Below are 13383 nucleotides of genomic sequence, written 5' to 3' on the forward strand. Positions count from 1 at the left end.
TTTGAAAATTTTTGAAAAAAATCACATATAAGTCGCTCCTGAGTATAAGTTGCCCCCCCACCCAAACAATGACAAAAACTGCGACTTATAGTCCGAAAATTACGGTAGATTATGTTCCGTGATGAGGTCATTAAGGAGAACTGCTTTCATATGAAGCGCTCTAATATTCATAAAACCGAGTTTAAGTGTAATCGGTCGATCAGGGTTCGTATCTATCAAAGGATTTTTAAACGAAATGAAAGTAAGATTGTGTTCTCTAGGCCTGACATCACCTCTCGATTGTTTATTAGCGCGGTGGGATGATACGACCGTAGGAATTCGATAGTAAATATTTGGTACACATGTAATATTATCTGAAAGAGGCACCGTATCATCAGCTATACCGGTCAGGGTGGAGCGATTGGATTTGTCTACTACCTCAGTAGAAAGTGTGTTCACATGTGCTGTAGCACTATTCAAACTATGACGCTCTAGTCTACACAAGGAGCTATGTGCATGCTGGAAGTATAGCCTAGCGCTAGTTAACTTTAACTTAACTGACTCCAAACCCATCCTGACAGGTGGTCTAGTCACCTGTGCCCCGGCCTGCTCTAAAGTGACCTGTCATGAGTGGCTCAAACAGTAATCTATATTCCTAGAAAGAGTGAAGGCGCCTTCATGGTTAGGATGAAGGCCGTCCTTCCTCAGTAGGTTGGGGCGGCCCCAGAAGGAGGACCAGTTATCTATAAAATACAGTCCCTGCTTTTACAGAACCCAGCCATCCATCGATTAAGGGAGACTAATCTACTAAACCTCTCATAAGAGCCTCTCCCAGGCAGGGGGCCAGAGACAAATACTGGATGCCGACTCATCTTTCTGGCGAGATCACAAGTCCTCGCTATGTTTTTCTTTGTGATCTCAGATTACCTCATCCTAACATCATTGGCGCCGACGTGTATCACTATGTCCGAGTAGCTAGTGTTGTTGGAACTACGCTGTTGACTAGTCCTATTGCGAGTCAGCTCCCTAAGATTAGCTTCTATGTCGGGTGCTCTGCCCCAGGAATACACATTACCGTGGCTGGATTTTTAAGCATGATATTTCAGGTGATGGAGTCACCTATGACCAAGGGGCGAGGGCCAGTTGACCGAGATGACTTTGGACGGCTATGCGTCTTACCTGGCTCATCGCAATTAGCAAGCCGCTTGGGGCTAATGCTAACGGGGCTAGCGGGCTGACTACAGTCTGCAACAGTGTCCGCCACATCTACTGTTATCGCACTATTCTGCTCCAACTGGTGGACACATCCCTCTAGCAGGGACAACCTCTCTAACAGAAGGGTGCAGTTGGTGCACGAAGCCGTACAAACCTCTTGATCTGCAGCCATGCTTACGTGTTCGATAATCGACGGTAGACAAACAGCCACCAAACCTGAACATCATGAACAATATATTACAGGGCTAACATTGCCTCTGAGTGGAAAGGAATGGAACACCATCTGGTCCTGTAGCTTAAGACTGGCTCTTGGTGCAAAAAAAAAAAAATCATGACCAAAACTCTTTAGCCCATTTTCTTTAAAAAACAAAACAAAAAAAAAAACATGTCCATCCATCCATCTTCTTCCGCTTATCCGGGGTTGGGTCGCGGGGGCAGCAGCTTTAGGAGGGACTCCCAGACCTCTCTCTCCCCAGCCACTTCATCCAGCTCATCCCGGGGGATCCCAAGGCGTTCCCAGGCCAGCCGAGAGACAGATAGTCTCTCCAGTGCGTCCTGGGTCGTCCCCGGGGTCTCCTACCGGTGGGACATGCCCGGAACACCTCCTCAGGGAGGCGTCCAGGAGGCATCCTGATGAGATGCCTGAGCCACCTCATCTGGCTCCTCTCAACGTGGAGGAGCACCGCCTTTACTCCGAGTCTCTCCCGGATGACCGAGCTTCTCACCCTATCTCTAAGGGAGAGCCCAGACACCCTGCGGAGGAAACTCATTTCGGCCGCTTGTATCCTGGATCTCGTTCTTTCGGTCACAACCCATAGCTCGTGACCATAGGTGAGGGTAAGAGCGTAGATCAACCGGTAAATCGAGAGCTTTGCCATTTGGCTCAGCTCTCACTTCACCACGACGGACCGGTACAGAGTCCGCATTACTGCCGACGCTGCACCGATCCGCCTGTCGATCTCGCGCTCCATCCTGCCCTCACTCGTGAACAAGACCCCAAGATACTTGAACTCCTCCACTTGGTGCAGGATCTCATCCCCGATCCGGAGAGGGCATTCCACCCTTTTCCGACCGAAGACCATGGACTCGGATTTGGAGGTGCTGACCCTCATCCCGACCGCTTCACACTCGGCTGCGAACCGCTCCAGTGAGAGCTGGAGATCACGGCCTGAAGAACCCAACAGTGACGCAATGCTGAGGTCCCCAAACCGGACCCCCTCAACGCCTCGGCTGCGCCTAGAAATTCTGTCCATAAAAATGATGAACAGAATCGGTGACAAAGGGCAGCCTTGGCGGAGTCCAACCCTCACTGGGAACGAATCCGACTTACTGCCGGAAATGCGGACCAAACTCTGGCATCGGTGATACAGGGACCGAACCGCCCTTATCATTTGGTTCGGCACCCCGTACTCCCGAAGCACCCTCCACAGAACCTCCCGAGGGACATGGTCGAACGCCTTCTCCAAGTCCACAAAACACATGTGGACTGGTTGGGCGAACTCCCATGCACCCTCGAGGATCCTGCCGAGGGTGTAGAGCTGGTCCACTGTTCCATGGCCAGGACGAAAGCCACACTGCTCCTCCTGAATCCGAGGCTCTACCTCCCGACGGATCCTTAAAAAAACATGTATCACACGTTTTGTGTTGTCTGATGCAATAATCTGATTCAGGCGATAAATAGAGCAAATGTTAGATTCTATAACAATGAAAAAATTTGGGGGGGGGGGGAGTGCATCAGTTCAAGCCCTCTTGGCATGCATGCAAAAGGCTCAGTTGTGTGTTTTCTCATGTCGTACAAAAATTCATTTACTGGATTGAAAACTGCAGAAACGGTACCTTGGTTCATTTATTTCTGCTCTACTTTATCCCGATGTCTCATAAGAAACTGCAAACTGTTACAAGGAAGCCAAATTACATCTGAAAAAAAAAAAGATCTAATAGCTAATTAAACATAGTGTTCGTCTTTGTGATTTTATTGCTGCATAGTTTTGTTTGTAGGACTCTTCTATCTTTGATTGCAAGAGTTAGATTAAGCTTCTCATGGCGAGAGAGTGAGTCATCTTTGTGCCTCACTGTTCAGGCATGACAAGCCTATTTCCGCAGAATTTAACTAATGCACTAATGTTAGGACTGAAGAGGCAATAACAGCTGTTAAAGAGTGGATGTTTTGACAAGGAAAATAGCTTAAATTGAAGCAGTAGAAAAATTATCTTATATATAGAGATTTTTACTTTAAAAGGTCCTAGACTCAGGTGTGTGCTAGTTCACACGTCATTAGTTCTTCACAATAAAGAGTATGAACTTGTTTTTACTATTTTACTTTAAAGCGTTTTGTTCACAGTGATCGCGGACTTTGAAGTCCTCGGCTGCTACAGCTTTGTGTTTTTCATATTTTAAACAATGCCAGCGTCACTTTTTTTGGGCACATTAGATTTTTTAGGTAGTATGATGTTTTGCAATAGCAATTAAGATATAATACATTGAATGACACGGTCCCTCGAAACTCAAAACAAGCTGATGTGTTGTATACGTATATACGTGTGTGAGTGTGTTTGATTACGTCTGCTAATGCTACTCTATCTATCTATCTATCTATCTATCTATCTATCTATCTATCTATCTATCTATCTATCTATCTATCTATCTATCTATCTATCTATCTATCTATCTATCTATCTATCTATCTATCTATCTACCCACACCCACACCCACACCCACACCCACACCCACACCCACACCCACACCCACACACACACACACACACACACACACACACACACACACACACACACACACACACACACACACACAGTGATCTCTCGGCTACTTTGCGTTTCGTTTATCGTGGCTACACTACATCACATTTTTTTTCTAAATTAAAAAAACATTTAAAAGTCAAAATAAAACTTCTAAATTGAGGAAACGTGTGGCCCGTTCTCAGCTCCTCCTTTGTGTATATGTCACGTTAGCATACCGTATCGTTTAGCCTGTTGTTCCTGGTTCATGTCTGTTCTTGGTGTTGGATTTTGTCAAATAAATTTCCCCCAAAAGTGAGACATACTCTGGTGCGACTTTTATGTTTTTTCCCTTTTATTGTGCATTTTATGGCTGGTGCGACTTATACTCCGGTGCGACTTATAGTCCGAAAAATACAGTATATTTCTATCACAAACTATTAGTGTAACAGCAACAACATATTCCAACAGTTATTGAGACGCTGCTAGTCTCACAGCACAGTACAGTGTCATGGTGTTTGTGTCACTCTATGATGGATAAAGTTGTCATCAGCAGAACTTTGTGTGTGCTCATTAATAGATATAACAATGCTGATAAAGCTTCACTTTCTGCCACTCAACAACAATGAATCTATTAAATCAAAAGCAATCGGGTTGAACCTTAAGTGGTTAGCAATTTCCACTCAATTGTATTTATGGAGCTCTTTAAAACATCCACCACTGCAAACAAAGGGCTGTACATGAAACAATTAATAAAAATAAAAATAATTAATAACTCAGACCGGAAAAAGCACAAAATGGTTAAACCAAAACCAATTCTCATTCTGAGTGAAAATCCCCAAAATAAATTTTTTTAAATGTAAAAAGGATGATTTATTTTTGAGCGCTCAGTGCTTAGTTTCAAGTGCTCCAATGTGACACAAAGGTGCGGGACCGCGACATTGGGGTGAGTGAACTATATTTATCCAGAGCACACGGCAGGAATGTTTGATGTTCATTTTTGGGCCTCATGTCACACTTCTGGAGCATCCTTTCCAAGAACACACCATTTCTCTCATCAAGAATTAGTTCAATAGGACAACCTCTCTCCAGGACACATCTAGCCACACTCAAGGTGATTCATAAATCATTGTCTTTTTTTGTACAGCAGCTCATGAAATGTGCAATAAAGTTCACACGCTCAGAAGAGCCACACAATCAGACTTTGTTTCCAACCCACAGCTTCAGGTTCATTTTCCCACTATGTTTTAAGTGCTTGTTTACAATGTGGACTGAAGTATCTGGGACCTTTTTGTCACTAACAAGATTGAGCTGTTCATCTTAACCCGTGACATTTGATGCTAATCTGCATTAAAACAAGCAGTAAATATATGGATTTAGATTAAATCTGGATGAAGAAAGAAATATGATACCTACATGATTGAATTCATTCTTTAGAAGCAGTAAAAATATGGACTTGGATAAAAATCAGGATGAAGAAAGAAATATGATGCCTCCATGAAGTCATTCTTTAGAATACATTAACTTCTCCAGCAAAGCCACATCCCTGCAGCAATTTCCATGTGCAGCTGCTTTACTCTGTCAAGCTTTCTTTTGCTCATGTGACACAAACAAGAGAAACATTGGAGACTGGTTCAATGATCTTCAAACATCACTGTCTGACACTTAGAATCATAGAAACAATTGACAATAGATAAAGGCCAAGTTGCTACATCATTACTAAAAAATATATATTATGTAACAAAATATGCAACAGGTGTTGTCTCACAGTGTCAGGCACAATCTCTGTCAGTGAACCAGTCAATATGAATCCATCATGAAATGATGTGAAAAATTCTCTGGCAAGCTCTGTATTCTGGATCACAGTCAGTGTCACAACCTGAGGTGATTGCACAATGGTGACACAATGGTACCATGTTTAGAGCCTGAAATTCAAATTAATAGACTTTTCATTTGGGGTCATGCAGTGTAGGTTTTGATCAAGACTGCAAAAACACACAGCATAGAACAGCAAGTTGATACTGTATATGAGCCACACAGCTGACATAGCCCTACTTCCTCTTACACAGAGCAATGTCTGTTGGATGTCTTAGTTTTTTCCAGCATAATTCTTGGTAGAACTACAGCATTCTTGGCAGGAAAATAAGACAGAGGCAGTTGTTTGGAAATATTTAGGAGTTGAGTCAATGGAGTAAGTTAAAGACACAAGGAAGCCCACAACATTCATCTAACTACAGCACAGACATTTTTGTTTAACTCTGGTGGACTCAATATCAGAGCAACCACCAACCTCACCACACTTGAGGGATCTCTTAAGAAAGCTGACTACACTGCAATGTTATCACAAGCATTCACACCTTTCTATTCCAACTTGATAAGTGTAGAAGCTGAGTGTATATTGCAAACTCAGGCAGATCATCACATACACAACATACAACAAATCTTGATTTAGATTACCTTCTGTACAGATTGAAATTGGGCTTACTTAAAACTAGTAATGGAAATTGGAATTCTAAAAATGCAAAACGCAAACACGGTGTGTATAAGTAGATTATAATCAAGGTACTCACCACTTTCGCTCTTCTCAATCACATCCACTGTCTCACCGGCCTTGAGGCTGATTTCAGAGTGCTCCTGTCTCTCGTAGTTGGCCACGGCCACATACTGCTCCAGTACCATAGGCTCCAAGCTGTCAATCCCTGAGTAGAAGAAACACGCCGTCAACCACCTGCCTGCTTTGACAGTCCGTGCAAATCTGCTGCTTCCAACTGCAATCCTGCCTCTGTGCACCCAGTTTGTTGCCATCAGCCGACCCCTGCACTCTGTCACCACGTTTCCTCCCTGACAGAGCGCAACATGAGCTGTCGGGACTGCATTGTTCCAAACCTGTAGCCATATGGCTGTCGCGACCCCCGGCCAACTGCGAAGCACTGAGGTGCATCAAAAGAGATCAAATCAACAAGAGCCAACTCAGCGAGGATTTTACGAGAAGTTTCATCTTGCACCGAAAGTGAACTTATGACCTGAACCAAACTGCAGGTCAATCCTGCAACCCCCCCCCCCCAAAAAAGGATAAAATGAAAGGAAAGCCGCAAAACAGTTTGAGGGGAACGCTGGACAATCAACAGTATGACTGAGAGGAAAAGCCTCCCTTTTCTGCTGTCGGGAGCCAGTCCTGGACAGAGAAGGGGGGTGAAAACACCAATCAGGTTAGTAGACAATGCTGGCCTTAAATAGAAACATATGAGACTATTGCAGGAGAGGGGGACAGGAAAGGAGTCTGGATATGAGTTTATGGGAAACAAAACAAACACTTTCTTCTTTTGTTTCAGTATTAGACTTTTATTCCTTCTCTCTGATTTTAAACCTCTTCACTGGATTTATACAGCATGTATATACCGTAATTTTCGGACTATAAGTCGCTCCGGAGTATAAGTCGCACCAGCCATAAAATGCACAATAAAGTGAAAGAAAAAACAGATATAAGTCGCACCGGAGTATAAATCGCACTTTTGGGGCAAATTTATTTGTCAAAATCCAACACCAAAAACAGACATGAACCAGCAACAACAGGCTAAACGATATGGTATGCTAACGTGACATATACACAAACGAGGAGCTGCGAACGGGCCTGACGTAACATTCAGAGTTATTCAAGTAAGTATTACATAAATAACACGTTTATCAAACCATCTGTGTCACTCCAGTTCATTAAATCCATCGATCATGCTTCACGTAAACAATGCCGCGTATGCGCCGCTTATGCTGACGTTGGACCCGTTGTAAATTGCATTTCTAATTATTCCACAGACCCATATAACGATATATAAAGTATATTTCAAATAACTATCATATTACAACAATATTATCGAACCATCTGTGTCACTCCAAATCATAAAATCCATCGATCAAATTCCTCGTTCTTTATGTCAACAACGCCGCGCGTGTGCTGCAGAGATCTAGTATATAACTATATTAGAGCGTTAACAAAGTACCAGGAAAGACGTGGGTTTGGTAAACGGCTCTTTATTTAACAAAACAAGAGTACAATGAGCCAACAACTACTGAACTTTCAGCCACGGAGGTGGAAGAGAGCTCCATAGAATAGGAGCCTGCGTGCGCAAAAGCCATGTCCGAGCCCCATCCACCATCCCCGGACAGCCACCCGGCCGAGCGCCGGCCCCCGACTTCCAGCCACGGAGGTGGAAGAGAGCTCAATAGAATAGGAGCGTGCACGCGTAAAAGCCATGTCCGAGCCCCATCCACCTTCCCCGGACAGCCACCCGGCAGAGTGCAAGCCCCCGACTTCCATCCACGGAGGTGAAAGAAAGCTCCAGTCGAGAAGGATCGGGCGTGCGTAAAAGCCATAATAGTTTTTCAAACCTTCTGTGTCACTCCAAATCATTAAATTCTTCAAACTCTTCGTCCTCTGTGTCACTTAAAAAACAAAGCCGCTAATGATGCCGGTAGTACGTGGGGCCCTTCGTCATCCTGTGATCGAATCCTTTGCCCTTTATGTAAACAACTGTCGCGCGGCACGGGTTAAGTCACTTGCAGTTCAAATGACAGTAATCCCTTGCTACATCGCGGTTCGTTTATCGTGGTTTCACTACATCGCGGATTTTTGAATTTTGAAAATTTGTGACAAAAAACACATACAAGTCGCTCCTGAGTATAAGTCACCCCCCCACCCAAACTATGACAAAAACTGCGACTTACAGTCCGAAAATTACGGTATATATAATGCGTGTAAGCCACTCAAATGTGTCAATGAGAAGTCAAATCAATTTTTGGAAATCAACATTCAAACCAATGAGCTGGTTTTTTTAAGCAACAATATTTTCGTGGGTCTGTTGGAGTTATGACAGTTGTATTACGAAATCAAAGTTTGTTTTCAATGGGTTCAAAAGATCACAAGACTTCAGAAATCTAAACCATGCAACTCAGACAGACCAATTTTGCACATATGACTCACTAAATTATGGAGCAACAGAGATTAGATCAGAGGAACTGGAGTAGATTTTGTATTCAGAGCAGTATGTCTGAAAAATTGGGTATATTGGTGCATCCGCCTCATCAATATAAATATTCATATTCCAAATTCCTGTTCCGTCTCGTAACCTTCGTTCGCAAAACGCTAGTCTTTTAGTGACACCGAGGGCCAAGAACATGTCAGCAGGGTCTAGAGCATTTTCTATTCGGGCTCCAGAGCTCTGGAATGCCCTACCAATGGATATTAGAACTACTGCCTCAGTAGAAACATTTAAGACACGTTTAAAGAGATATTTCTATGATATGGCCTTTAATGAACCTGTAGTGGCTGATTCGGCTGGAGTTTGTTTTTGCTCCCTCTCCCCGACCCCACTCACCCCTCCCCGGCTGGGGAGGTGGTTAGGTGACACCCAAGCTGACAGCGGCTATCTAGATTCTCGAGGTTAGAGGTAATTAATCAATTACTATTAATCAATTGTATTGATACTAAGAAATAACACATTGACTTCATGTATGGTAGACATAAAACAAAAGCATGTGCAACCTGCCTCAGTGCACCTTTCAAACAAGATAAATGTTGTGATTATTGTATGGAAATGGGTGAAGTTGAAATGTTGAGAGCGTTGCTGAAAATGCAATCAACTTGGGCCATTGAGGACATATTTACAGCTTTTGAAAGAACAAGAGCGTGTAAGAATAAACTGTGACGGACAAAAGAGGAGAATGAGTAAGTACCTCAACAAGCCGATAGGACTCTATTTTCAAGCCTCACATTGTGTTACAAAGAGCAGATTTGTTCATTTGTTTATTAGCTTTCCAGGTATTATTAAAATTATTCTGTGAATAATTTCCTCATGGAAACTTCTAATTGTTTTAAAATCATTAGTATTTCACTGTTGGAACAGGAATTCTTAAAGCTTTTGGATCTAGGGACCCCTTACAGTGGAGACATTTTACCAAGGACATGCCCATAACACCAATTACATCCACAAATCTTTACTATGGGGAAAAATATGACCAAACTAGTATTTAAAAAATAAAAATAAAAAATAAAACTCACATAACAATGGTGTTGGGCAGAATGTTCTAAAACCATCACTTTTCAGGAAATCCAAAAGAATTACATATTTGTTGATCCATTTAAATTGTGTCATCAAAGACAGCAAGTGATTTTCAGCATTGAAACTTGGGCACTAATTTCTAGATATGACCCGACTGGGGACCGACTCATAAAATGTATGTTTCCTCCTATGTATTTTCGATAAAAAAACATGGGGGGAAATATTTGTATTTAATGAAAACGATTAATTTGATCAGATTCACTAACAATAAGCAATAAGAATCGGCAGGAATTCAGGTGTTCATTTTGCACTGGTTGACTTTTTAGCTAAAATGTTACTGAATTTATTTCAAGTCACTGAGTCATTTTGCGTTGTATCATTCTTAAGAAACCATTTTCTTTTAAATAAATTGGTAACTGCGAATAATGATTCCAATTGAATCGTTGATAAAATAAATTATTACACTCCTAGTTTAGTAATTCACAAAACTGTGGCCAGTTGGACATCTTGAAAAGTTTTACATTTGACCTAAAAGGCTTCTTTATTATATCTAATACCTCATAAGGACTCATTCACACCTTGAAAGGCCCTTTTTTTTAATCAGGTAAATGGACTCTCATTTACTCCATAAGCCACTTGGACATATTTAGGAGATGGCTAAAAGCTCAGTTCAAACAACAACCTCGAAAACTCATTTTGCTTTCCATTTTACGTAGAGAAGGATCAAAACAATTTACAGTAACATACATTGCGGCCAATGTCGCGAGCAATGTGATTTAGCAATGACTGCTCGTCATCCAAGAAGAAATAGGTTTTGCGAGTATGTCAGTTGGTTTACATGTGGTTTACAACTTTTCCTAGTGTAACATAGCTCTCCTGGACGAAGTATCAGAGTAAATGTCCACTTTGCTGGGGAAGTTTCATGAGCACAAATGCACTTGTCTTTCCACACTAGAAATATTAGATGAACAAGATAACAACAAATAAGATATTTAGGGTCACTGAAACTTTCTTTAGTTGAGCCTCCTTGCAGAAAAATGCATAGAATACTGAGTAGATAGCCATTGTGGTAAAACTGACCAAAACACAAGGGAGGTGGGGTGTACAACAAATGCTGGATGAACTAGAGCTTCTTCCCACATTCCAAAACACACGTTAACTGAAGACTAATTTGTTCATAGGTGCAAATGCAATTGTAAATGTTTGTCTATATGTGCCCTGAAATTAGGTGATGAGCACTCCAAGGGTATTTACACTGCCTTGAGGCTTAAATCAGCTGGAACAGACTCCAGCTCACCCGCAACCCTAATGCAACAAGCAGTATAGAAATAGATGGAAGGTGTACCCTGAACTCTATGAACTGAGCAGGAAAGTTTGAGCAGTTGTTCAAACTATAACCTTAAATGCATTAACAGGAAAGGAATATGTTTTTTATATATGTGAAAATGAAAATGTTTGGTATGTTTGAGAAGCTGGAAGGTCGATTCTGACAATGTGTGGGAAAATATCATGTATGCATACATTTCCCAGTATTTTTATTTTAGTTCAACAATTAACAATGAAAACTGATATTCATTGTGACAGGTAGAAAATACCAATGAGGGCTTGCAACTATAAAGTTCCTTCTTACTGAGTCGAGATTTGTCAGCAGGCAAAGTGAAGGGGGTTAAAAAGAAAGGGTCGGGTGGCATAAGATTAAAAAGCAGCTCTATTACCTGCAAAGACAAACACATCTTTGAAACAAACGCAGGACAGCAAATTTCATATGTTATGATATACTGACTTATAGTTCTTTGTTCCAGAGTTAGGGTTTCATTCAAAACAGTTGGCAGACCCAAAAGTAATGTATTCCTATTTGGAATTATTGAATTTCAAGTGCTGTTTCACAATGTGTAAGTATCAAGACACCTGACAAAGACAATTAATTGAGAATGAATGTCAGAGCTATACAGTGTGCACTCTTCTGGGAGGACTTTCTACAAAATGTGTGAACATGTCTGTGCATTCTTTCCCTCCAATCATCCACAAGGACATTTGCAGTGGTAAAGGTCACGGATGTTTGACGAGGGAGCCTGGCTCACAATTACAGTAATTCTTATGATGTTGAATGGGAATGGAGACTCTACACCTTTGGGTCAAGTCAATTTGATTAACCCAGATATTGTAGAGAATGTCTAGGAGTACACTCACAACAAAACCAAATGAATGTAAGTAAGCTCTTGCATTGTGAACTGGGGCACAGCCATGGCCTCCCTAGATTCTTTTCACAAAACTGCAAGTGTAGAATTGTTCAAAATATCAGATGAACATTACCGCCCACCATAATGTGAAGTATGAGGAACATAGTGAAAATTAGATTTAGTTCATTATTTATGCACCTAAACCGGAATTACATAAGACTGTGCTTGCTATAGGTCGGGCCTTGGCAAATCACATCCATCCATGACATAGCCTCTGACCTACCCTCGAAGAACATGAAGTCGAAATAAAAGTGGTGTAGTTGACTCATAAATATTAACCTGTTTAACTTTTGTTTTTCATCCTTCTCATGACACACTTTATTTTTTAGTGTTATTGTTCAACACACTGTGCTTTTATTTTGGTGGATTTCCAGTGGTTAAGGATGTGCCGAGTCATTAGCGGTGGCACGACTCTTGAAAAGGGGCAAAAGAGATCATGTGTGATCGTGTGTCAGATTGGAAGTCGCATGTTTTTATTGCTGCTGTACAACATTAGGGACTTTACGGATTACATCAACTATATAGACGCCATCACCCGGCTAGAATGGGACAAGGTATTTGTTTGATCTTATAGAGGTAGTGATCATTGGTTTGCTTGTAAAAGCAGGCATTTACGTTTGTAATTGGTTTTTGCAGCGCTTACGATGTTTCCATGACGAATAAACAAGATACCTCAGAAATAAAATCTGTGCGGAACATCAGTATGCTTCACCGTCTGGCTGGGTTTGTGGCGGTGTTTTTATTTTTATATCCATCAAGCAAGCAAAAGGTTTGGTTGCAGACCTGGTGACATTTTCGACATATGTAGTTACTTTTTCGACACCTCGAGCGACTATTTTTCACAGAACACTCATGACAACCCCAACAGTGGTCCTTATTTTAGCAACATTCTCATTTCCTATATGGTAAAAGGTAAATGGACGAAGGTTTTGCCCTGATAATATGCATATTAACAGATTGTGCTTGAATGCGTGTTGTTGGTGCCGTATTGGCCCGAATAAAAGACGATGGTTTTTGCATTGAAATAATTCTGAAAAAGTGGGTGTCGTCTTACATTCGGGGTATTGAGCCATTATACCCATTAACTTGTGCGCAGCAGTAAGTTATAAAGGTTGCTGGTATTGACTGAGTTTGTTGCTGTGACCGTGTGCGTCTTTGATA

General features: G+C 41.7%; 1 protein-coding gene across 5 annotated transcripts in view; it reads right to left on the bottom strand.

Moving 5' to 3' along the window:
* The window catches only part of sh3pxd2aa (SH3 and PX domains 2Aa), a 90704-nt gene that overhangs the window by 13642 nt on the left and 63679 nt on the right, over window positions 1-13383 (bottom strand). For 4 of the 5 annotated variants that reach the window (XM_085912008.1, XM_085912007.1, XM_085912005.1 and 1 more), the window contains one exon: window positions 6500-6628. The exons of the other annotated variant lie outside the window; for it this stretch is intronic. In XM_085912008.1, coding sequence (XP_085768134.1) covers window positions 6500-6628 — 129 coding nt within the window. The remainder of the gene's footprint in view (window positions 1-6499; window positions 6629-13383) is intronic. 5 annotated transcript variants of the gene reach the window in all.

The sequence above is a fragment of the Syngnathus leptorhynchus genome, chromosome 5 (assembly GCF_054491065.1).
Source record: "Syngnathus leptorhynchus isolate UIUO chromosome 5, UIUO_Slep, whole genome shotgun sequence".
NCBI classification, from domain to species: domain Eukaryota; kingdom Metazoa; phylum Chordata; class Actinopteri; order Syngnathiformes; family Syngnathidae; genus Syngnathus; species Syngnathus leptorhynchus.